Below are 26,383 nucleotides of genomic sequence, written 5' to 3'. Positions count from 1 at the left end.
TTTTTCTTTTTTTTTTTTTTTTTTTAAATTTGGTGAACTGTTCCTTTAAAATATAGTTTTTGATATGTGCATCAGAAATCGGTATATGTTCTTAAAATAATCTGCACTTGACTTTATAAATAGCTTTCAAAAACAGAAAACAGCTTAAACAGATCTACACCTACAAAAATTATACATTAGTTTTAAAAAGACTAGCTCTACCTTATGTGCATCAACTAGAACGATTCCGCCTTTTTCAAGTGGTTCCTTTGTTCCTATCAGCAATTTTCCGTCTGAATAGCCAACCGCAAATGGTCTGTCTTCACTGAACCAGGCAAGGCATGTGACAGACACTATGTGAAAAGACAACACAAAAATTAATTAAACTAAATTGAACTCGACTCCTGCCAAAGAGGTTTTTGCAGTGCAATTATCTAAAATATGAAGGCCATAACAACGTCCCTCATCACAAATGTTACTTAACATACTTTTGGTCTGAAAATTTTCTTGAATTTGTATGGTAAAGTTAGAACTGAGTGCCACTGTAATAACAGCTGTCGAGATTATTTTGTAATAGTTTTTTCATTCTTCTTCTTTTTATTAAAATAATTGAATTTATATTACTGACATAATGAAAAGAACTATGCTAGGGAAAAGAAAAAAAAGTAGCCTGAATCCTATACATGTATGTGAAATAGGGATGCTTCTGAGAAAAGCGTTGAAAACAGCTGGAGCCTTTCTTAGCACGTAGATATTGCCTCACTTGATCCGGCAAAAAAATCTGCCAATTCCCTGAAGAAGCAATATGCAAAACCACACAATGCTACCAAAGATGTGCTATTTGATGTCCCCTGAGACTGGAACTACAAAGGAAAAATGGCAATAATTCAGTAATTCAAATGACTCTGACTACATGCTATCTGTAGACAGAGCAGATACTGCAGGGAATCTGTATTGATTTTATATGACGGCAAGGAACGTCAGGGTTTGACTAGGCTGCTACAAACTGCTTGCCTCTGCTCTAGGGGAATAGGGGTGCAGTGGGAGATCCCATAGACTTTTCTTCTCCCATGAACACAAGTGAATGATGCTTGCGAAGTACCAGAAGTCATATCCCATGAACAATAATAAAAATTTGAGATTACATACTTGCTTAATTTCAAAAAGAGGGGGGGAGTAATAATTTTAATTTGTACTTAAATACTGATACAGTCACCTACCATCCTTTCTGTAGCAGTGTTCCAGTTCTAGCCGGTGCATGGTTGAAATATCTACAACTTCGATAAGACCAAGAGACCCATCCATACGACCAATTAATAATAATTCTGGAGCGTCTCCCGTCCACGCTGCAGCTGGCCCTTCTTCTGGCCAAGCTAGAGCAGATACCCAGTGAGGCTGAAGATCTAATAATCCTTTTCCTCCTAGAAGACCAAAAAGTCTTTTAGAACTACTTCATCTTCATGAAGAAAAGAAAACAACAAAAATACTTTCCATGGGAAAATATCAAGAGATCCTATTTAGAGCTAGGACATACTACAAATTCATGTAAGTTACAAGACTACGAAGCAATGGTCCACTAATCCATGCAGACACAACATCTAGCTAACATCGCAATTATCTGTCAAGTTACAGAGTTTTGTTAAGGAAGGAAGCTAAATTTATACTTTTCCTCAGGACTGTCTATTAACATGAGCAGCGTAATTGGTGATTTTCATAAGTGCAAAACAACAGAATGGAATTTCAGAGATTACAAATGACAACGTGATTAATAGTCTTCCTCTCACAGGAGTTCTAAAGGTATTATGCTGTATTAGTCAATTGCAGCACAAATGACAGTAAAAATGTAAGAGAATCCACTTAAAGATGCTCGCAAACTGAACCACGGAATTGGAAAGTGCCTTTCCTGGATCAGGTTCAGGCCTCTCTATCACAGTGCAATCTCATAAATTTAGCTAATGCATTTTGTAGCATTTCTTCCTCAGTTGTCATTCCTCCTTATAATAAGATATGAGACCACAATCTTTTGAACATTAGAAACTTTCTTGAAGTTATTCCTGGCCAATTTATTTACATTTACTTCTTGTGTCAACACTATCCAGCTGCTTTTTCTCCCTGGGCTTCTCCTGGAGTTTATCTTCCTAATTTATTTATTTATAATCTTCCTCCTCCAAGACTCTTTTGTTCAAATAAACCAAGCTCACTCATTCTGCTCTCATCAGAAGACATTCCATCTAGCTCATCACTCTAGCGATCCTTCCCTCCATCTGTTTCAGTCAATTTTCGCATTCTCCTTGTTGTATGTAGAAAGGTGATTCTTGCAGACAACAGGAAGATAGGATTCACAGCCAAAAACTGCTGAGAGTCACGAAGCCTCACACCTAAACACTTCTGATGCAACAAGGACTCATATGCTGCTCAGTTTTCTACTGAATTAATTGTAAACTACACATCCATTTGTGATTAGCGCCTTCCTCTAATTAAACCAGTTTACAAGATATTATGGAAGACAGCAGGCACTTAAACTGGAGAGCACACACAGGTAAATACTTGGGTAAAAAAATATTCAACAATTCAGCAGCTTCTCTAGAAATACCTTAAATTTCTCTAGAAATATCTTAAAGTGTCACAGGTAGCTAAGAGCATACCATTGACTTGCCATATGTTCACCATCTTTTCTGTAGCTCCAGCCAGATACTTGCCACTGATGCTCCAACAGACAAGAGACAAACTAAGGTCACTGGGTGATCCTAGACTTTCTTCAGAATCACCTTCGCTACAATAGAATAAAACAATGCAATTAAAAAAGGGCATTGCCTTTAAGCAGACAAGAAACCAGAGAATTAATGAAATAGCCGAGTGAAAATCTGGAGCCCTCCTCCTATCACTGCAGATTTACATAATAAGTTTTTCTGCTCATCGTTCTATTTAAAACCGCTTCAAATTACCAAATGAGATATCAGCTATTTCCACAGTTAGAAATTTTAAAAGTTAGGTTTCAATTAGAACAATAATTATCTTTAACTTTACCAATGTATATCTCAAATTTAACCTCTTTGGTGAGGGCAAAACTTTCTTGGAAGTCATGAAATGAAACAGAATAGCTTGGACATAAGAAATGAAAGGGGTACAGCTTGATCTCAGTTCTAGCTTAAACTCTTCCTCCTGTTACAATGTTGTTACACTGTTCTAAAATTCTATTTTAAAGTTTGCTTTGGCTAACTATAACAGGACCACTGGTACATTTTATTGCACTTAAGGTCATACACGACAGGAAGAGTTTTTACTGAGTTTAGTAACAGGAAAATGAAGGCTATAATATTGCCAGGATGCATATTGTAAGCCAAATACTGTATTGCCCCTGTATTTTTGAAGATCCAAGAGGCATACCTTTGGTGTGTCCTTGCTTAAGCAGGAGACATGTAATTTGTGAATACAGCAGGCAATAGGATGTTGTAACTATTATTAACAACGTTAGCTTATTAACATAACACATGTAACAATATTAACATAAAAAGTTAACGTAACAGGTAGTGATACTGTGTCAGGGAACAGTAATCTAGTAGCATTTAAATGATGTTCCTCCAAACTCAGAAAAACAAAAAGTATTCTCACAGGAAGAGGAGATAATTCTATGAAAAAGAAGGGATAATGCCTTTTCATCTGCTCATCTCTAAGGGCTAAACCAAATAATTCTACCTTTAAAGATGAACTGGCACTTACCCACTGCAATAAAGAATTCAAATAGAATTGGGTTGCATTTGTATTTAAAGTCATTATTGAGATTGTTAGCAATGAAGCCCATGGAAGTACAGAATTCTGAATCTACTGTACAGGAAGCACACTTTCCTGCCACACCAATAATAGAAGATCTCTGTTAAAGGAAGATGCTGCTCTCATTACTACCTTCTCAAGTCCAGTTACGTCATTCCGTTTATTCCTTTTAAGGCAGCATCTAACAGTAGCTTAAAGAGCTTAAAAGAACTAAAACGACCACTAAGAAATCATCATGAAACAACCTTCTAGTTCACTATTGTTTCTTCATTCCCCTGAGTTAAACTCACCTAAGGTGTACTAAAGAATTAGATTTTTATCTTTTCTTTTTCTTTCTTATTTTTTCAGACACATCCAAATGATAGAGACATACTTCCCAGACACTCTCATGAAGAATTATGCTCAGTTCCTGAATCCCAGAAGTCACAAATTCTTTTTTCACACTTGACTCAAACCACCACACTTGTAATTATCATGTTATACGTGAGAACTGTCCACTGGAACCCACTGAAGGGATATTCACATTTTTTTCATACGATAGTCCGTTACAGTCTTTATTTTACTTATTTCTCATTATATGAATTAATTAAGAATATCTTTAAATAGCTTTAAGATGATCTCTTTATACCGACTCTTATCAGCTTGATATTTAAGTTCTGTTTTCAGTTTTAAGCCATTTAATTTACTTTGTATGCCATAAACACAGCAACAGTCCCAGAGAACAAACGAGAGAATGTCCGTGCAGGAGGTACTGCAGGGTTGGCTCTTTTCATTAGCTTGCACAATGACAGCTTAAGTTAAATATTTATAAAGAATCAACTCACAGCTTGTTGAGCACACACGTTTGTTGCAATGAATACTGCTTCTTTGTAACATTCCACACTCTTATGGTGCCATCATTGCCACTAGTCGCCAAAAGTCCCTTTTTATTGCACCAAACACATGTCATGACCTACAAATATCAAAGTAATGATGGCAAAATTGGAATTTAAATCTAACGCTTAGGTATGTTTGTTCACTAATATTAAGCAAACATTAACCAATGGGACAGAGAATTAGCTACATTATTGAAAGACACTGTAAGAATCAAACAAGATATATTTTTCTACGTTTACAGTATCGTGTACTGTAATCAAGCATGCTTTGTAAGGATGCCACACTTTGTCCAGACCCACGCTCCACAGGGCACTACTGCACAGAATACTGGACAAGGACATTAACTACTATGACAGAAAAATCAATGCAAATTAAGATCCAGTCTAAGAAAAGGTTTAGGGCGGTTCGGCTGACTTCGTGTACTGTGGGAACACTTTCATGTCCCCTTTAATTGAAGCTTCAAAGAAGCTAAGCATTTTTCTGCATCAGAGGTACTCTCAGGCAATAACTTACTTTATCACCAAAAAATTACTTGTTGTGGGAAACCATTTCAGTCAGTATATTTGTAAAATAATAGTATTTTACTTTTTCTGTATTCTACAAAAGAGAGTAGTAAAATTCATGCAATTTGGGGAGAAATCATGCTTACCCTGTTCTGATGAGCCTCTAATTTTATGAAGGAACATTTTCGTAAGTCTCCCCCCATATCAGCGAGGGTCTGAGGAACAGTTTGATTATCTCGATCATGTGCTGCAAGAGTTCGCACCAGCTGCTGAGCAGCCCACTGCCTATGTTGTGAAGATAACCTTGAAGAGAGGCAGCAAGCTGCTAGTGCATTAGCCAGCTCCAGAGGGCCTACAGCGGAAGGATCATAGGAAGGATGGGCATACAAATGGGCAATTAAACCTGCTTAAACAAAACAGTGAGATGATGCCTAGATGAGTACCAAACAGAATTATACCAATGAACACAGCATTAGCCAGAATTTCCAGAAAAAAGGAGATTAACAAACATCTTATAAGAACGCTGCAATCCCGCTAACTATTAGAAAAAACACTCTTCTGACACTAAGAGAAAAACAAGCCCCTTGAAAATTTCACAAAACCCCCTTAAGAATAGTATTACAAATAGTCTTATTCCCACCATATGGAAAACGGTTGTTCAAAGAGCAAGTGCTTGCCAAACGCCTCCTCTGACAGAGATAAGCTGCTGTCACTGCTATGTCCTTCCCTCCCTTTAACACAGCAACAGCCTGGTGTTGAGGCAGGCAGTTGCGTTTTGGCTCCCTGACCTCTCACAGCAGAGGCAGCACAACCTTCTGCGTCAGAGCAAAACAGTGGTTTGGTGGCAGCAGTCAGCTATTATTCCCCTTAATTTCATGAGGTGGCACAACCGAGGCTGTCTTAGCTATATGGCTTTGAATACACACACGTTCAGATTTTTTTTAAAGTGGCAAAAGATGCAACTATGTAATAAGATCATATTTCTAAGTAAAATTTGTGTACTAAACTATAAGATTACTCTGATTAAAAAAAGTTTTGTACATTTTTGAGAGTATAGTTATTTATACATTATTCTAGGAAGTCCCTCCTTAAATATAAATGAGGAACTGAAGATTTAATAATTAACATTTAAAAACAAAGCTATAACATACCTTTCTTTTCAATTTCTGCTTTATCATAATTTGGCCTTAGTTTGGCCCCTTTGTCTGCCAACAATGCTACAAGTGCTTGAGTAACCACAAAATTTGGAGATGTGACAAGTTTGTTTTCTTCTGCAATTCCTCTTAAAAAACTTGGCAAAAATTTGCGCTGAATTGGATCATCAACTGTTGTCAAGTTTACACCAGTTGCTGCAGAAATCAAATTCTAAAAATAAATAAAGACAATAAATAATCAGAACAAAGAGAAAAATCATTTTTGGAAAACATTTTCAGCTGAAACAAATCATGCAGCGTTTTAAAGATTTTCTATTTTTTTTTTCAGACATTCTCAGCTCCCACCCACTTTTATTTTAACAGACAAAGATGATGTACAATATGGAATTTAAGTCTTCTGCCCTGGGGAATACCCAGTCTTAATGGAACCAACTATCCAGAACCAGAGATTATCAAGGACCAAATATCAAGGAACCAAGAATACCAACAAGAACTAAGGAGCTTACAAAAGAACTTTTTATGAAATTATGCACCTGGTGGTAGGATAAAAAGCAGCGAACATAATAAAATCCATTATCCCATCCAAAACCCGTATTTTTCCACAATTGTATTTCAAACTCAAAACAAAACAATTACTCTGATTGCTTAGAAGTTTCCTGATACATACGAAATCCTGCTGCACGTCCACAGCTGTAGATCATCTCTTTCTAAACAGAAACAATCTGTGCTCCACATGGAGTTGACTTAATTAAAAAACCCAAAACTTTAACAGAAAAACACTATCGATACAAAAAGTACATCCCATTTTTCTCCACTTGGAAGAGCACTCAGCAAAAAAATGTAAAGTTACTTGATTTTTACCAACAATAAAACATACCCTTGTGCAAAGTCATAACCAAGAACTCTAAGGCGATCCTCAAACTGAGGGCAGTCTCATCACAGTTCAGAAGATAAAAGCACAAATTATGAATATGTACAAAATGGATTGCTTCACCTCATGTATTAGTAGTTTAATATAAATATTTATAACAGTCCTACCTGTGTACATAACTGCACCAGCAGTTTTGCAGCACTAGGAGTGTTTGATGCCAAACAGCCGACTGCTGTACTCAGGTAGGCAAGGCAAGATATAGGCTTGCTTGTTTTGCTGTGTATTCCTCTGGATCGCTCTGTTGAACTTGACACAGTGGATGGACTTGTGGAGAGGCCTGCTCTCCCTGCTGCAGCGAGGCACATTAAACGAACCAAAGTTCTGATATCTGTTAATCCCAAGGATTCAAGACCAGCTGCCAGGCTACAACTGGAACCACTGTCAAAAATGAATATAAATGGTTTTGTTAGTACATTTCAAAAGAAACTTATGTGTGGTTAAAACTATTCCCAAATCATTAGCGAACACTGCCTGTTTGATTAGCTGGACATTGTTACCATGCAGGGGGAAGGGGAAGAAAGAGAAATGAAGCTGCAGCCCCTCTACTCCTTATCTTTTAAGCTGAAGACAGAAACACATTATAGACTTGCCCTAGCCAAAATCCATGAGCTTACCTGGAATCATTCATAAACAAAGTTATATGGATAATTCATGTCATATGCTATGACAATATGCACACGCACATGTCAGATTTCTGTGGTATCTTCGTAGTTGCACAGGTTATCTTGTACAATGACAGTTTTTAAATCCTCATGTCCCATCAACTCCTTCACTTCATCTGCTTTCCTCTAATGTTTACCTCTAAGTTCTAATACTTGCCTTGAACAAAAACTCACTGACAAACACAGCATCTTTATGTTCTGAATGGCTGATACTACTGGATTCCACTTTCCATATAACATGTAGAAGGTTCTTCATAAAGTTTGTAGAGAGTGTTCAAAAGAACAAAATCAACAGAACTTTTTCTCTTAATAGTATGATGTTACATAAAATGAGAATCGCTCTCCCAAATAGCTTAAAACTGCATCCCTATCAAACATAACTTGATAACTGGTTCCAAATGGAAAGGTGGAAGTGTTGTCAAGGATGTCACAAACCTGACAGACAAAAGTGAGAGCGCTCTCATAACCATAGTTCTTGCAAGGAGGACTTGGGCGGCAGCTGTCACTCTTCTTAGAGCCATAACACGGTCATGTGGATTTACCAGGGCAGCTGCTTGTTCTCCTAAGGTTATCCTGCCAGAAGAACTTTTTTCTATAGAGCCATGACAGCCTTGGAAATAACGATTTGTGTTAGTGTTTAAAGAAAAACAAAACATTATCATATAGTAATAAGCACAGAAGGAATTTTGGCCTAAGTTTGCAAATTACTCATTAATTTTTCAACACTTCATACATACAGGACTACAGTGATAATGACTGAGATGAAAATACACTCCTGAAATACACTCCGTAATTTAATTATTCCTCATTTTTGAAGATAGATGAGCACAACTTGACAATACTCAAGGTAATGTTAATTTCTCCATTTCTCTTTTCCATTAGAGGGGCCTACAGACTTACATATTGATCCTGCATTTCAATAGGATGGTCACTAAGTCCCAACTTAAATTCATGAACCCATCTTTGAGTTCGGCAAAACATGCTGCTGGCCATCCACCGCAGGACTATGGTCACAGTTTTATTAGTAAATCAAAGCTTCAAGCGTTCTGCCCCTATAAATGCCTCACACCCCTCTCTCTAACTCCCCTATAATAGAAGGACAATTTAGAACCCTGTCTTCACTTCCTCATGGTGGGAGGCAGGGAAGACTGTCAAAATATTTCTGCATCGCCCCTACAAAATTACACCAAAGGGGAGGTATTCTTTGAACGAAACTAATTTCAAATGTACCTATTTGCATCAACATTTCTTCCATACTGTTGGTGGCTGTCACCATTGCAACTGAAGCACCCAGAGGGTCACTGTCAGGGAACTGCACAGGTTCAGGTACAATACGTCGATCGTTTAAGCCAAGAGGTCCAGCCAGTAATTCAAACTCCTCTTCTCCTGTCAGCTTTTCATCTTCGTCTACATCTAACATATCCCAGTCTTCTAGAATTGGAGAAATATAATTAGACCTGGTTACAAAAGCTAAAATATTAAATCATTTCGATTAATTAAAAAATCAATACAGGGTATAAAATGTGGATTGTAATCAGCAACATAGTAGTCTTAAAAACTCATCTTCTGATGTTAACATAGACACAACATAGTAAATCAGAAAAACAAAATACCACTCTTGCCCCTCTCCATTAAATTTCATCTTTATTTCTACTGCAGAGAAGTTTCATGGAAGATTCTCTAACTAGCTGTTTTTTTAAAACACAGAAATGAGAAGTCATCACATCTAGCACAAGACAAGTCCAAAACCTTCAATATAGTGAAAAGCGTAGACATAGAGTTGTGCTTTAAATCATGGTAACAGGTGCATATTACAAAGGACTCAATAGTAAAGACAGATACTAGAAATTTCTGGTCTTCGTGTTTATCAAAAAAGCACGCACGAGTTCTTAGGTCATAATTGTACACCCAGGCTTTTGCTTTTCCTTCTGGGGTGGGGGGTGTGGAGAAAAAAAAAAGCACTGTAATTGCACTTCAGTTATGCACTCCATTTACTTCCCAACCATCTACACAGAAGTCAACTTACATTTACTGATCCCTCCCGCTCTATCTCACTCCCCCATACAGTAGAATCTGAACTCCTTTTATCTATTGGAAGATGGACTTGCTGTTAAGTTCTGGAGCATTCATTTACTCTTGAACAGACAAATGTGGGAAATCATACAATTGCGATTGTACAAGCTACAGAAATGCCCAGAATCAAAGAATGATCTTGGAAAGGTTTTCTACAATCACTAGAAATAACCTGTTTAAAGTGAAAGCCATTCTCAGGACACTGTCAGCTAGTACAAAGGTAGAAAAAGTGAGAATAAGCCTAATGGCAGACTTTTGAGACTCTAATTTATGCTAATTAACCTCTCCCGCAAAGGCAGCTGAACAAATGTATTTGAACATAAGGCTCTGTATGTGCAGTTCTGGATATAAATCTACCCACAATACCTTATCACCCAAAGTTAAGTATTTGCCGTTTCAGCTGCTTAGATGAAAGATACGGGAAAACTGTCACTGATTTTTTTCCCATTTGAACTAAAAAAAAAAGACTAAAATGCTACACCTAGTCTGAAGAAGATTTTAAAGTATACCTTCATGTACAGTTTCATGACAGGTTTATTTGCATGGAAGTACCTTTATGGGAAAAATAACACACTGTGCAAGTGTGAAGTATTTAGTATCTTCAGCAACTTAAAAACATACCTTCATAGACACTGTCTTGTTTACCTATTAAATCAGGAGCCTGGCCTTTGTACCTGTGTGAAAAAATAACAAAGAAAATAACTGAATGGATCTAATAATTTACATATATTCGTAATAATTCTAAACTTAGTTTACTATTAAGTTACTTTACTGTTAGGTCAATATATATATGATTTCTGTAAATGGCTAGTAACAGAGAGATAAATAAAAGGGCTTCTAAAAGTGTCTGTGGAGGGGGGGAAGCATTTTGCAGTACTAATGTGAGAAAGGCCCATAAAAAATATGAAAATTGTCAGCAAAATTGAAAAAGGAAGTTTTCAAAAGTCAGCAAGAGTAGGCAACATCCCAAGAAATAATTCCTTGGTTTCCGTTTAAAAAAATAGAAATATCAAGACAACCTTTTTTCTAAATATGCATTTGTTGAACACAGAGAATGATTTTAAGCCTCAGTTAAAATAAATAGAGACAAATTCTGCTAGGAATTTTAATTTCTTCAATCAAATTCTTAAAATGACGATGCTAGTAAACATTTTTAAGCTCTTTCCTTTCTTCACACAGAGTATTCCACCATCTTGTACTTCCATACCTTTCAGAAGCCGATGTTTTAGATTTACTCTTCAGGGCCAAGTATTTCTCTCTGCAGATGCCGCACAATAAATAGTAAGGATTTCCACTTCCACATTCACCACCAAACCATCCATCCACATAAGAACCATTGCTACGATAGCCCTGGCGATTTGCACTACGACCACAGCCTGGGTGGTTTCTTTTCATGTGTTGATTGAAGCTGACAACACTGGATTCACACAGTTCACAAACCACTACTTCTTCTCTGTCTTCAGGTTCACAAACATGCTGCATAGCAAGAGTTTCACATGTTACTTGTACAGAATAACTATCTTCACATTAGACATAAAATAGGTCAATATTCTTTTGTGGACGTTCCTGCCCATTTCTGTTACGCACACAGAGTGATATTTACATGGTTAACTTGCACAAAAGCAAAGCAGAAGTAGACAATTTATGACATAATGAAGAGCAGACCATCTCAGAACAGGAAAAACATTTGGAAGTAAAGTTTCAGAGGATGAGATTTTCCTGTTTCATTTCACATGTGACTCAAAATTCTTGACAGTGTAACTTTTCACACATAACTCTGCAAGTTCACATTCAATGCTGTCTTTAAGTTATCTGGTTCTCCTCAGAACTTCACTAAACTAGATCCAACAAAGAAAAAAGAATCCTTTTTTTTTCAGACCATCGGGCTTTACATTTACTGAGCGACAACAATTATCATTTGTGTCAATAAATTCCAAAGTTTAGTCTGAATATAAAGTTCATTTTTCTATAATTACATTCCTGTCCTAAGTTAGTAATTTCACTGTGGTGTTCCAGTGAAATAAGCTCTCTGTAAAATTCAATATACTGAATTTGCTGAAATTCAAAGACTGAAACTTGCTTCGGTATCAGTCAGGTAACATCGTAATTGGGAGACAAAAGCTTAGTCTTGTGGGTTGCTTCTCTAATTTGACGTGGATAATCCAAAGATTAACAAGCTGCTGTTATTGTATTTCTTTTCCACCTCAACCGTAATTTTAGTGGGCTATACAACAACTGAGGACTGTCACCATATCCTTCGCAGAGAATGAAACACATAACATGACTAAATTAAGAAAAACTGATTTAAGTGCAAATTACATTGCTATAGATCAGATGATATTATTATTATTATTACTATTTTTTTAAATAGAAAAAACATTTACAACTGTGTTTGTTATCCCACACAGCTAAGCAATCTTGAACACCTACTTGATTTCTAAGTGGTATCATCAAAACAACAACTATACTAGTTCTGTTCTCATCTTTCAGTGGAGGAAGAAGAAAAACTATGAACATATAGAAGTGCAGAGCAAGAACCACAAGAAAGCACTATTCTTAATCTAGAAGTGAAGCTACAGAATACAAAAAGATTTTAAGCATTGCTGGCATTTAGTAAGATATTTTCAAACAGGCTATAAGCATATGCATGTTACTTTAAATTTAAAAATATGAATATGCAAAAAGCAGTAAGTTAAAGCAGCCCCCGCTGCAGTCACACACACCCAGGTAGGCCAATCCAATACCTCTGGGATCCACATTCCCAGAATATCATTATCACTAGCCAGGTCTTGCCCAAACATAGCTTCCATCGCTTCATCATCAAGGTCAATTTCCAGCTCCTCATCCAAGTTGAAGTCATAAAGCGCCCCTGGATCTTGCTGCAAAGATATCCCTTCTCTCCGACTCTGATTCCTGTGGGCCTGTACAGAGCGGTATAATCCCGCTCAAGTTAAAAAAAAAAAGAAAAGTAGTACTTTTAATTTTGCATGTAGTAAACATGACTGTACTTTCAACTTCCTTTTGCTTTGTTTTTATCTCTGCTGCTAAACATGACCTACTTATTACCACACAAAATGCTTAAGTTAAATACTGATTACAGTTATGCTGTAATCTGTAAATGCTTACATTAAATACTGATTACACCGATACACATGTGAAGGAGAGTTTTGCAACTTTCATGCTAAGTACCAATCCCCCTCCTCTTCATTTACGGGATAAGCAAAGACCTTGGAAGTCTTGCAGTGTACTCACCAGCACGTGCTAGCAATGTTCGGGCAGCTAAATCAAATTTGTGTCTTCTCGTTACAGCTGACCGACTCCTAGAAGGAGGTCCACTTGCAGAAGGTGCATTATCCACATGATCCATATTATCAGGGCTACAAGAATTTGTAATTTACAGATAAATCAAACGAAGTTTTAAACAGCCACATACAGTAAGTAAGGAAAAATACTACCATCATATTTATTGGCTTTTTTTTTACTTTCTTCACAGAAGGAAAAAAAGGGAATTTAGAATTCAAGAACTTTCAGCTCCACTACAGCACATATTTACCGTCTTTCTGAGTGTGAGATTCACCTCAAACAAATTAGATGCAGCAATGTCAACACCTATTTGATGCTTCCATAGCACCTAAGCATTGCAGAAATTTTGAAAGAGCACTCATTTTATGCTGTTAATGTTAATTACAGCTCAAACTAGGTTTCTTCTCCTTTTTAAAAGAAATAAAATCAACACTGCTGTTGTTGCTGCCTCAGTCATTCCCCCTTTTGCCCAAAATCTTTTGCAAAACATGAATTTAAGTTACTTAGTAACACTTGTTGCTTAGTTTATTTCTCCCAACTGAAATCTGTGAGTTCTCTGTGAAATGACAGTTTACCCGGGACAAATTTAAAAATGCATATCTCAGTAGGATCAAGGAATCTGAACAAAAGTGTTCTCAAAATACACCCTGTAATTGTCAAAATTCAAAAGTGGCATTGCAAAGTAATGTTCTGTCTGCAACAATGAACTTGTGAGATTTTCAGTTTCAGCAACAGATTACAAGCAATTAGAAGAAAACTACATTTTACCTTTCACTAAAGCCTTCCTCCATTTCAGCGGCATCAGCAGAAGGGATATCACCTGGAGACTGCAAATAACAATGATCACCAGATTTTCCACCACTTCCAGAGACTATTGTCCCATGTTGTGAATCTGCAGTCCCTTCTGACTGGGGCTCTTCATCGTCTTCATTTCCAGGGTGCTCTATCATCCACATGGCCAGCACTGTGATATTTTGTGCATCTGCTTCTCCTCTGGCACCTGAAAGCAGGAAAATCACACTTTAGAATTGTATTATATCGATGGTAAAAAAGTCTATTTTTTTCCCATAAATGTTCATAGAACTTAAAAATCAAGTATTCCATTGGAAAAAAAGTGTTTCATATTTATCTAATTTTTCAGTTTAAACTGATATTATAGTTATAGATTACCTGTAGCTTCCATAGCTTTTGCAATTTGCCTGAGGGAGAACCCCATTTCTAACAATGGAACAGCAATGGCAGGAGGAGGAGGGGATGTTGAAAGTCGGCTGCTTGGATCAGACAAAGCTTAAAACACAGAAAACGTTAAATCATTTAACGTTAAAGTGCACAAATCTTTACTTTACTAGACCTTACTTTGATATATTAGCTTCAAATAAGAAAATAATTGCCCTCAACAACTTTCATCTCTACTACTTTTCACAAAATAAGATACTTTCTGTAATGAAACCAGATAGTGTTCATTCTTATTGTTAACATATATATTATGTAAGCCTCTGTTTAATCAAGTAGGATACTGATGATATTCAAAGAACTATTTCTTTTAAGGTATTTTTAAGAAGTTTATTTCCATTTAAAGCTGTATCAAATTATCTATTTGATTTATATTTAGGTAGACTAGATAAAGTTACTCTTATCATCAAGATTCCCAAATGTTATGAGATCACACCAATACACATTCCTCTTAAGGCACAGAAAGAGACCTCAACTAAGCTGGTGATGCATCTGAAAAATCTCTTTGCAGATGATCGCTATATTTCTGTGCAAAGAGTCTTTCAAGGGACTCTAAAAAGGTCAGTTACTGCCCAAAGAAGTTTCCTTATCATTTGCCATAAAAGTGAGGTCTGATCAACAAAGGCATTCAACAATGTACTAACAAGCACTCCTGTAAAGCCAATATCATGGCTAGAAGGAAGTCATCTCGTTAAAAAAAAAAAAAGTGAAACTGAGCAGACAAGTTGCTATGCAACAAATGAAACAGCTAAAAGACCCAACTAATAGCATGGATGTAAGAGCAAGAATAAGAATAAAAAGTTGTATCAGTCAGGAATTTTAAAGCATGGACTTTGTTTGTTTGGACTTTGTTTCATACTCAGCACTGAGTATGAAATCTGGAGAATATACTTTAACTCTTCTATTCATTTAATACAAAACGCATACATATGGACTTGTATTCTTCTTTTTAGTATTATCTCGTTCGCATCACACTACTCATTTGTTGGCTTTAGAAGCATGAGATTTTCATGGAACAATTTGCTCAGCCTCCTAGCTATTCCATTCTGTATGTACACTGGAATAGAGCAAGTTTCTGTTTTGAGTAGTACAGTGCAGGCAGTAAAAAAACGTCTATGAACAGAAGCACCCCATTACCTTCACATGATTCCAGACAGGAGCATGAGGAGCCCGTGAAGGCTGGACAGCCCTCTCTATCTCATTAAACAAGATTAACTGGCAGGAGCTATACTGTCATATGTACCATAAAATACACCAATTCTTGTTTTCTGCATGGTATATGATCTAACAAAAGCTAGAAAATCAGTGCACTAAGCAGTGGCACACAACCAAGGAAACAAGCCCAAATGAGATTAACGTTCTGAAGTAATTACCAATTATGCTGCATTCTCGTTTTATACATGCAGTTTGTAATTCATCCCACAGCTTTTAAAAAGTAATTCCATTTGCTTGATAAAGTCTACAGCTAGAAAATCTATAGCTTTTTGTCCTAAGATAGTCATCAAAAGGTTTTCAACAACGCTTTGCATCCTAGGTTGCGTTAAAAAGAAATCCTGTTGGTTTTCAATGTCTTAAAAAACTACAATGAGCTTCTGCAAATTTACTATCTTGTCCACATTTCTATCAATACTGACTACAAGTTTACCTGTACGATTGGCAGGCCTCGCAGACTGCGAATCAGGAGAAGTCAAACTTTGCCTCCTTCCAACTTCATCTGAAGGAGATGTTGGCAAAGAAGATATTGGAGGAGTCTGAGCACGTCGTGCTGGAAGTACAGTTGTAGTAGGATAACTGGAGAACATTTGCCTTTAAAAAAGAACAAAGAACAACATACATTTATATTAAAAAGAGCTATGCTGAAAAAGGTCTGACACAAGAAAAACGTCAGTTAGAGTGCACTTGGCAAGTTATACTTTACAGCAACGGAGTTTTGTAACAGTAAGGCACAATACATACTTTGGGGCGGGCAGAAAAACCCTGCTGGAACTGCTCATTCCTACCACCTTTGCCTGGAAATTTAAATTCTAAGTATACACCTAAAAAAACCCTTCCTAGACCAAGAGCTGTCCTAGGAGATAAAAGAGAAGTGAACACTCTTCCCATTTCCCCACTTTGCTCAGAACTCAGCCTGACTAATAAATCAGGTGAGTATTTTACTTTCACTGTCCTGGTAATAGGACATTGTTTCGGCTTTTGTCAAATTATATCAGCAAAACCTCTAAGAACAGAGGTCAGATACATCAAGAGAATTAATAAACTTAGAACAGGACTCTATTCAATGTAAAGCAGATTTCCTCCTACATCACAAATAGCTTCTGCAGATTAACTAGCTTTATCTTACTTCCATTTCAGTATGTGAGAGTAGGATGAAATGAGGTCTCAGCCTGCAGGACGTTACCTACAAACTAAGATCTACTCTACAGAGATTTGTAATTTACACTATACCAAATAAACATGAGAACTGAAGGACAACATAAGGAAGGTATTTTCCCCTGTCTTGAAGAATTCAGATGTTACATATATATATTAAGTGCATATTAAAAGCTTAGCAGCTTTTTATTTCTAGTAACACATGTCCTGCAAGGCAAAGTAACGAATTAAACTCTGTCCCTCTGCAGAGGTAGTTCTTGACAGTAAATACAAACATTAACATTTCCAAAGGCTTAGACAGCTAAATATATATATGCTTGCATATATGTGTATATATATTTTTATATATACACACAATATATATATATATTGTATATAAACCACACAACTGGTTCCCTACACCCACAAGATCATATATGCTGAAAATAAAGATATTTTACCTAAGAAGACTGAGAGGCATAACACCAGGTGATTCTGAAGCTGGAACTGTTTCAGTATCGGTTACTGGAGTAGTAGCAGTGGTAGTATCCTCCAGAGAGCTGCTCATGAAAGATGTCGTGCTAGAAGCTGAAGGGCTGGTTGTAACTGGTGTTTGGGCTTGCTGAGACTGATCACCTTCTTCTACTTGTTGATCTACTTCTGCAACAGAAAAAAGGACGTTACAGGAACATTAATATAATTGTGTAGAGCAAAACAGTAGCTGTGGCTAAGTTTCCAAAAATAACTATCATTATTTAAAATTCACCCCAAATGAAGGGGTGTGCAGAAACGCACACCATACAAATACTTCTGCCAATAACTCATGGACTTAGGTAAAGAAATCAGTCTATTGACTCTTGCTGTTGTCACACCAACACAAGGTAAATAGTAAACAAGTCTTTCCAGATGGTAACAGAAGCCATTTACTTGCTTAGATCTTAAGATATTTAGATTTAGAGTTATGATTGTAACAGCTAGGATTATTCTCTTAGGCAAAAGGGAAAAAAGTCTCAGATATAGAAATAGAGCTGATTAACTATAAAGCTATTTTTAACTCAGCCGTGTAAGTAACAGATTTTTGAAGGGTTTTTTGGTTGGTTTAGAAGAAGTCCTTAAGACAATAAAGAATCAGATAGTGCAGTAATTAGCTTTAATATTTTAGATATTTTTTATTTGCTTAAACTGATTAAATAGTTTCCCTGAAGATGCAGACTGTAAAACGTGTATTTTTAAGAAGTAATGATACACATTTTCTCTTCAGCTTCTGTTAGAGCAGTGTCTAATATCTCAGAAAAAAACCCTCAGAAAACAAAACCCCAAAACCCCACAAATGATTTAGAGATTTTCAGACAGAAAGACAGGTTACTTACACCCTGAACATACACATGCTCAACATCACCCGTTAACATGACTGCAATCACATTTACCAACAGTGAACTTTATGATATTTACATCACATACAAAGCCTTCTGACAAGTATATACAGAACTGCTCATTTTTAAAAATATTAAAGACAAATTAGGAACTCTTAGATTTCTGGTATGTATTCACTTTTTATTAAAATAAGGAATTGGGGATAGCAAAAAAAGTCAGTATTATATCTCAAAACAGTAAAACATCTTTGTAAAATTTCTCTGTCCAATTAAGATTCCTCTGCAGTATAACCACTACAAAATTACAAGACTGTTATTTGTATTATCATTGTTAATTTTAGCAGAAATAAAAAAACAATTTAGCACTATACTTCCATAATTTTGAAAATGTACCTTGTTTAAGTCTGCCACCAAACTGATCCTCCAGCAGCCCATGAACCACTAATTTGTAGATCATGGCTTGTGCTCGTTCCAAATCTGCTAGTCCTAGAGCCCTTTTAATCGGTGAACGCATGACTGCCCGTTTCACCATGTGTCGCATCAGGAACTGCAAGGCAGCACGCATTTCAATGTCTTCATGAACAACTGGAGAACTAGCACAATCAGAGTTGTGACCATTTTCTGCCAGGACTTTCGGTATTAACAGTAGTTCAGCATATTTACTACAACTAAGAAGAACACTAAGTGACTTCATAGCACCAAGATAAAGGTAAGATAGCTGTACTGCTCTGATTTCTGACTGCACTATATCGTGACTTCTTGGAGCATGTTCATGATTCTTTTTTCTTCCTTCAGCAGGCTGGTGTTGGGATTCCATACCTAGTGTTGATGGTTCTAAAGAAAAGGAAGCAATTTCATTTTCCGACTTAGAGCTTGGAGCGCTATGTCCTTTGTTATCATCAGCACTTTGTCCTAATCGTACATCTGATGCAACGTCACCCTCCGCTTTCTGGTCCATTTCCCCTTTATCTTCAGATTCATGTCTGTGTTTTTTTTCATGTCTCTTGGTGCTTTGCTTTCCCATATCTTCATGAATACCAGTCAGATACGTAAGGTCCAGCAACACAGTAGCTGTCAGCCCACGAAATCTTGCAACATCAAAAGGCAGTGGTTCACAGGGCTCCAGATTATACAATGGCGTATCACTAGGCGACCAAAAAGTTGGGAAGCTTTAATAAAGATCAGAATGACACAGGAAAAAGCAAGTGAGGGAGAGACAGGAGGAAAGTACAGGAAATAATGCAGGCAAAGTAAGATGTAAAATATATTTAATAAAATAAGCAAACCAATTCTAAAAATTAAACGTAAACGGGAAAATGAGGTTATGATCAGAAAATGGGGAGATATGGTATCAGAGCAAAGGCAACAAAGCATGCACAGGTTTTCAACCACAAGCATTAAAAACCAGAAGCATCATAGAAGCTATCAATTCTGTGCTGACAGAGGTTTCTGCTATATTATTTAGAATTATGTAAGAAACTTCTACTAAGAAAAACTACCTTAAGCCAAATTTTGTCATCATACCTGAGCTGAATTTATGAATAGGTATATAAGCTTAGAAAGAAAACGCTCCTAAGCTTTTTTCACATTAAGGAAAAGCTTTGATTGACCTCACTTTCCTGTTCAACTATTCCTCACAAGGAGCACACTACTAATAAATAGCTTATGATAATTCTGTCTCTGGTTATGTCAGGACAGATTACCTAGAGAGGACAGTGACTTTTTAAAACACAGGTCAGAAAACCCAACAGACACAGACAATGTATGTCTGCCTATTTGTCCATCTATATTTGTCCAGTGATAATTTTTTTGTAATACTTAGAGGACTGTTACACTTAAATAACTTTCACTCTAAGCAGGACAAAAATTCACCAGCTTGTATTTCCATACATCTTGTATTTTCCATACATCCAGCAGATAAAGGACTTTTAAATCTTCCTTTTATTACCCCAAAATGTTTTCCCATCTTACAATGTAAACTTCTACTAAAAAATGAAATTAAACTTTAGCCTGGTTTTAATTAAGAAGGGACATTCTGAACTTAATTCAATGCATTACCAAGAGCTTGCCTACGTTCACGCGCTGTACCACTTCACTCAAATAATATTTCAAATTATTTTAAGGGCACACTTACTTTAAGGCTACACTGTCACATGGGCATACTTGAAAGAATTTATATCTGGAACTAAATCAATTAAATTGCAATAAATTAACTGCAATTCAGTATACTTAAAGTGACCACAGCCTTTGCATAAAGACAAAATATGCATAATATTGCAACGGTTCTAAGAGGTGAACCGACCTCACTTATTTCAGAATGTAATTGTAACTGGTGGCAAAAAAAAATAATTACTGCTCAGTTTCTCCAGAAGATTATGGTTCAACTATAGCCAGAAGGAGTTTAAGAGATTTAGTGAATTGAATCTTTTCCACGCAAAAACACAGGCAATTCCTGCGAGAGCACCAGAGAAGCCACTAGCTTAATTTCAGCGTTTCCTTCCAAGTGCCTTCGCTTTGAAGGCACATCTGCAAGATAGGTGGAAAAAGGAGTATCTCCTTCCAGCCTTCTCCCCAGTTCTCACCGTCATCTGCAGAAGAGCAACTCTGCAGTGTTAACATCTAATACAGGGGCATTCCTTTATCTCTCTAAGTTAGGTCAGAGAATGAACAAACACTGCTTCGAGGCAGCATTAATTTGAATATCATCACCCAATCTACCATTGAGAGAATCCTCCCATCTCCTGACCTTAACCACTCCTCGCACCCCACACAGCAATTTCCAGTCCCCCATAAGTCTAATGATGCTCATAAATTCAAAACTATCAAATTTATTTTTGATATAAAAGGCATTTTATTACTAGATAGCATAAAAATTTAACTCATACTATTTCTTTGTTTAAAAAGCCAAATTTTGAAGTCTAAGCTTAAAATAATCAATCGGCACGACTCTAATGTGAAACGTGTTACTTCTGAAGACTTCCAAGCACAAAACACCACTAGAGTGTGAAAAGTGTAGGAAATGAGCATACCTGATAGTAATCTCTGCTTCATCCCATTGCACCTTGGCAGATGTACTGCCTTCCTTCACGACTCCAAGCAAGGTGGCATGACGTCCAGTTTGCTTGTGTACACATCGACCTCCAACTCTAAGACCAGCATCAACTCCACCAATTACTGCTAGAACAGGCCACACTTCCACACAGAGCATCTTCAGCTGCAGTTCTGAAAGGTCAGCCAGACCATGCCTACTATGCTTGCTTTTCTCCTCCTCTTTATTTTCCTTCTCCTCTCTCACCTCATTCTCTTCTCGACTTTGAATTGAGCGACTTTTCTTCAGCTTTTGGCCTGCTTCTTTAAGACATGTTTTGATTTTATTCAGTCTTTCCATCATTTTTTTATTGATGTAGTGTGTCCAACGGTCTGTGCGATGAAGGATACGAATGAGTTGGATCGTGGCTTCTGCCAGCACTGCAGCAACAGGACTACAGATGGGGTCACCAGGTAGCAAATCTCTTGGCGTACCACGCATCTGCATATCACAGATTTTCACCTAAGCGTTTAAAGAGAACAGTTTAAAAGTTTTCTTCCAATGTACCTGAAGAAGCTCATTTTATAAATACAGGAGTCTCCTGCTGAAAAGAAAAAATTACTAGCATTGTCTGTTTTTGCTTGGGATCCCTAGGAAATTCACCTTAACACTGATCAAAACCTGCATCCCTTCAAACTCGAGGATGCTGAAATTACAACAGTTCATGGCTTCTCACACAAGACTACCTGGAATTCCCAATACTACATTCTCCCTGTTTCCTGGGGAATGCAATTTTGTGTGTAGAACATTAAGTCTGTAAACCAATTCTTAATAAATTTTAAATTTACAATACATTGCACAATATAGGAAGTAGTGTGCAAGTAACGTAGTGCTATGCATGTCATAAACCAAAATGAATAATCAGTGACGTTCTCAGCACTTGTTAGCTACCACCCCCACAAAACCCAACATCCATAACATTGACACAGAGGAGAATAGAAGGGAAAGGATAAATTTATGACCTCTTGTTAAGGGTTAACCCCAGTAAGGCAGCTAAGTGCCACACAGCCACTTGATCACTCTTCCCAGCAGGATGGGGAAAAGAATCAAAAGGGCAAAAGTGAGAAAACTCATGGGTTGAGATAAAGAAAGTTTCCTAAATAAAAGAGAATAAAAAGACAAAATAAAACAAAACAAAGAAAAACAAGTGATGCAAAATGCAACTGCTCACCACCAGCTGACTGATGCCCAGACAGTCCCTGAGCAACAGAAACCCCCGGCAAACTTCCCTGCAGCTGCACGTGACGTTATATCGTATGGAATACCCCCTTGGGTCACTTGAAGTGAGCTGACCAGATGCACTCCCTCCCAGCCTCTTGCCTACCCCCAACCTACTTGCTGGGAGGGACAGAGTGAGAAACCGAGAAAGCCTTGATGCTGTGTAAACACTGTTCAGCAACAGGTAAAACATTGTGCATTATCAACACTGTTTTGGTCATAAACCCAAAACATAGCACCATACGGGCTGTTATAAAGAATACTGACTTTATCTCAGCCAAAACCAGTACATCTATGCAGATAAACTTTTAAGTTACCTTTTCTCCTGGATTACTGCTATAGAACATAACACAAGGGTATAACTCCGCTGCATCTACATCTTCAAAAGCTAGTTTTGGCTCCTAGTTAAAAAACAAAACAAAAAACCCCAAACTTAGAACACCTTAACAAGCAAAAATATGAAACATGACAAAGTTATACCTGTATTATAATCCTTGTAAGTACTGAAACTGTCACGTGTCTTAACTATCATGCTTAGCTTTATACAAAACATCAATGCCAAATTACTGTTGCCAGAAACACCAAAAAAAAAAATTAATATTAAATACCTCTCCATTTTTACCAAAAGAAATAGTTCTTGCTTCCATATCTAATACGCATGTGATGAAATCTCCTTGGGTAAAGCTGGACAGAGTCAAAGTTTGCTCTCCATTGTGATAAAGGTTACCACTATAGGCTCTATATAGCCACATATCTGAGGTAGTGCGATGGTTAAAATCATGTACTGGCCAGCGAGAAACTCCTACACATGTGCCTTCATTGCCTCGGTTCTCTTTCACAATGTAGAACTAGCAGGCAAAACAAAACAAACAGGGAAAAAAGTCAAGAATATACATTTTAACACAATAAAGCAATGAAAATTTGCCTTACACATATTTATGTATACTTCTGTTATACTCAAAAGCTTTTAATAAATAAAAAACAATAAGCTAAAATCATGTTCTACCTCTAAAATGACATCTTGGTGTATAAGGTCAGTCATTAACAAGTTATTTAAACTTAACCTACCAGTAATTAAGAAAACTGTATGTAAATACACAAAGAAGTTAGGTTTTTTTCCGGACTCAAAACGTACACACCCAGAAGTTGGGTTACAGGTGCTAAGAATAATATTATAAAAATAAATAAGCTTTACTCCTCATGTTCACAGTGAGTTATTCACAGACTCAGGGGAAAAAAAAAAAATAAGTGTTATGCTCAAAGATGGTACTAACAAGGACTACAACTGTGTATGTATCTATATTCCTAAAAAAAATCACTATAGATGATGTATCAAAAGCCAGTCTTCTCAGTCAGACAGGCTGATGTGTCTTTGTGCAAGAAAACAAAATGTTTTGTGTGTAACTTTTGCAAGACAATACACATTTGTGTTGACTATGGATCTTACGGACAAGTACCATGACCTCTACAAATACGCAAGACATTCAGAGTCTCCAATCTGTGTACTGAAATACCCAAATGGCAGTGCTCTAAAGCAGCCACAAACTCTTCACTTTGGATTGAAAATCATAGAATCATCTAGGTTGGAAAAGACCTTTAAGATCACTGAGTCCAACCGTTATTTAACACTGCCAAAATGTCATTTATTCAAGAATGTTGCCATAAGGGAAAAAACACAGGTAGCTGTTGTCTATAAATCATAGTATATTTCTAAAACAAAGTAAGAGAAGTTAAGAAATACACTTTTATGCGACCTACCTTCCACTGGTAACACCCAGAAGTAACTCCAGTGGATGCTAAACCATATCCTTTACCTCCACTTCCATGAGTTAGAATCTGCCCATTCTCCACTATGCAGCACTGAGCTTTCTCAGGGTCAAAGGACACTTCCTGTATGGGAAGATTCTCATCTTCGTCTTCAGACTCTCCTTGCTTCTATCAGAAAAAGGACAAAATATTTGTTGTAAATGTAACTCAGCTGCATTCAGTCAAAAGAGAAAGTAAAAGTGTCATTACCTGTAGCTTCATTTCTTGTTCTTTCTCCTTTATTTGAATTGCATGTTTAGCCTGAGCTATTGGAGTCTCCCACATGCAGTCAGACAAAAGCGAGAATAATCGTTCAACCACCTGGTGTAACAGAATATAATTCACATCATTGTAAATCCAAGATGAGGACAACAAATAATATGATACTGTTTTACTTTGCTTTGTAGGTATAAATGTCAAAATATTTAGTGTTCTTAATTAAGCAAATATCTACACTAAGCCTCACGATTTGAATTCTGAACAAACCCATGAAACACTTCAAAGTTTAATGAGACTTTTTGAAGAAACAGGTGTAAAACATAGTAACAAAATATAAAGACCTGAGCCATTTGATCATCTTCAACGCCAGATTCACAAGCGGGTAATACAGCTTCTAGTACATGAAGTGCAAGAAGTCTAGTCCTCAAATTGCCAACCAAGGGAACTCCTAAAGATGGAACAATATGTTAACAATCTGAAAGTGACTCTGCATCAGGCATGCGCCTATGATGCCAGCTGCATGCCACCAGTGCACAATTCTCCAAAGTGCAACTTGTGTACATCTCCTGAAGTTAGTTTTAGTTGTTCACTACGTAACACATGCTCTAACAGGACCTGTTTTTAGGAACTGCACTACAGAAATGCAAGTAACCATCAAGCACATCTTGAAAAGATCATACCTGAGCAACATTTCTGAGAAGCAATGTTAAGAAGTACTTCTGTCCACTTTGGAGATGCCATTTTGGACTGAATTGCTTTTGAAGACACAACTCTACGTAGGAAAACAAGAAAGTCTCCCAAGTGCAATTCCGCTGCATGTTGCTTTCGGAGGGCAGCTAGGAAGTTAAATTAAAAGTTTTCATTTACAACCTTATTAGCAGTCCTTGTTACTGGTAACAAACTGTTCTGTAAGTAAAAGTACAATGATCAGTTATTACACGATGGCTGGCTGATGGGTGCCCACCAAGCTGCTCTCCCACTTCTGCTCCTCAGCACGACGGGGCGAGAAAATAAAAAAAAAAATAAAAAAGCTCATGTGTCAAGATAAGGGCAGTGAGATCATTTACCAACTACCATCACGGGCAAAACAGACTCAACTTGGGGAAGATTAATTTAATTTATTGCCAACGAAAAATAGAGTAGGATAGTGAGAAACAAAGACAAAACTAAAACACCTTCCCCCCAACCACCCCTTCCTTCCCAGGCTCAAATGCTCATTAAGGGACTGCAAATTACGTGAAGATATCAATATTTCAGAAAATCTTTTGCTGCAGATTTTTTAATATGACAGGGTAGGGTCAACCTCTTTCCATCCACTCAGACTGCAAAACCACATACAAAGCAAATGCAACAATTTCCGGAATTAACCTACATTAAGAATGACCCAACAATAATCAAAATACAGTAGAGTGGCTGAGGGCCTCACCATTCAGTGGTTTCTTTTGTTATGTTTTCTGATATTTCAAAATGGTAACAGAAATAATGCAGGATAATTACCTCTGAAGTCTCGCTTCTCATTATCTCCATTTGAATCTGCCTTTTTTGATTCTACTTCATCTTCCTCAGCTTCCCCTTCTCCAAAGGAAGCCATAAGCATCACACCAGCTTGTGATAACAAGTTCTTCAGCTGACTGCATAATAAATCCAGCAAAGACTGGACCACCTTTGGGCTCAATTTGTCAGCGTAGGTTCTATACACACACAAAAAAAGTAAAAAATAAGAATTTTTGAGAGATGATCCAAGGAACAATAACATAAAGACACAACTATCAACTCAGTGCAAGTGACAACTGGGCCTAACACAGCACTAATTCTAGTTCATTCTATTGCAGCAGGTTACTTTTC

The 26,383-nt window shown here is 37.0% G+C and overlaps 1 protein-coding gene across 9 annotated transcripts in view; it reads right to left on the bottom strand.

Annotated features, from left to right (window-relative positions):
- HERC1 (HECT and RLD domain containing E3 ubiquitin protein ligase family member 1) overlaps nucleotides 1–26,383 on the bottom strand; it is a 101,909-nt gene that overhangs the window by 18,346 nt on the left and 57,180 nt on the right. For 4 of the 9 annotated variants that reach the window (XM_068410945.1, XM_068410949.1, XM_068410952.1 and 1 more), the window contains exons 30-55: nucleotides 26,036–26,229; nucleotides 25,219–25,374; nucleotides 24,880–24,986; nucleotides 24,530–24,640; nucleotides 24,272–24,448; nucleotides 23,122–23,361; nucleotides 22,831–22,914; nucleotides 21,237–21,757; nucleotides 18,601–19,376; nucleotides 17,296–17,494; nucleotides 16,131–16,291; nucleotides 14,423–14,539; nucleotides 14,021–14,252; nucleotides 13,202–13,326; nucleotides 12,673–12,893; nucleotides 11,157–11,425; nucleotides 10,571–10,623; nucleotides 9,107–9,307; nucleotides 8,312–8,486; nucleotides 7,322–7,592; nucleotides 6,281–6,494; nucleotides 5,276–5,535; nucleotides 4,575–4,702; nucleotides 2,625–2,752; nucleotides 1,200–1,400; nucleotides 202–332 (exon numbers count right to left, since the gene is read on the bottom strand). In XM_068410945.1, the coding sequence (XP_068267046.1) occupies nucleotides 202–332; nucleotides 1,200–1,400; nucleotides 2,625–2,752; nucleotides 4,575–4,702; nucleotides 5,276–5,535; nucleotides 6,281–6,494; nucleotides 7,322–7,592; nucleotides 8,312–8,486; nucleotides 9,107–9,307; nucleotides 10,571–10,623; nucleotides 11,157–11,425; nucleotides 12,673–12,893; nucleotides 13,202–13,326; nucleotides 14,021–14,252; nucleotides 14,423–14,539; nucleotides 16,131–16,291; nucleotides 17,296–17,494; nucleotides 18,601–19,376; nucleotides 21,237–21,757; nucleotides 22,831–22,914; nucleotides 23,122–23,361; nucleotides 24,272–24,448; nucleotides 24,530–24,640; nucleotides 24,880–24,986; nucleotides 25,219–25,374; nucleotides 26,036–26,229 (5,452 nt within the window). The remainder of the gene's footprint in view (nucleotides 1–201; nucleotides 333–1,199; nucleotides 1,401–2,624; nucleotides 2,753–4,574; nucleotides 4,703–5,275; nucleotides 5,536–6,280; nucleotides 6,495–7,321; nucleotides 7,593–8,311; nucleotides 8,487–9,106; nucleotides 9,308–10,570; nucleotides 10,624–11,156; nucleotides 11,426–12,672; nucleotides 12,894–13,201; nucleotides 13,327–14,020; nucleotides 14,253–14,422; nucleotides 14,540–16,130; nucleotides 16,292–17,295; nucleotides 17,495–18,600; nucleotides 19,377–21,236; nucleotides 21,758–22,830; nucleotides 22,915–23,121; nucleotides 23,362–24,271; nucleotides 24,449–24,529; nucleotides 24,641–24,879; nucleotides 24,987–25,218; nucleotides 25,375–26,035; nucleotides 26,230–26,383) is intronic. The other 5 variants (XM_068410946.1, XM_068410951.1, XM_068410947.1 and 2 more) reach the window with 5 other exon arrangements.

This window comes from Nyctibius grandis, chromosome 11 (assembly GCF_013368605.1).
Source record: "Nyctibius grandis isolate bNycGra1 chromosome 11, bNycGra1.pri, whole genome shotgun sequence".
Taxonomy (NCBI): domain Eukaryota; kingdom Metazoa; phylum Chordata; class Aves; order Nyctibiiformes; family Nyctibiidae; genus Nyctibius; species Nyctibius grandis.
This window is presented reverse-complemented; position numbering and strand designations above follow the sequence as displayed.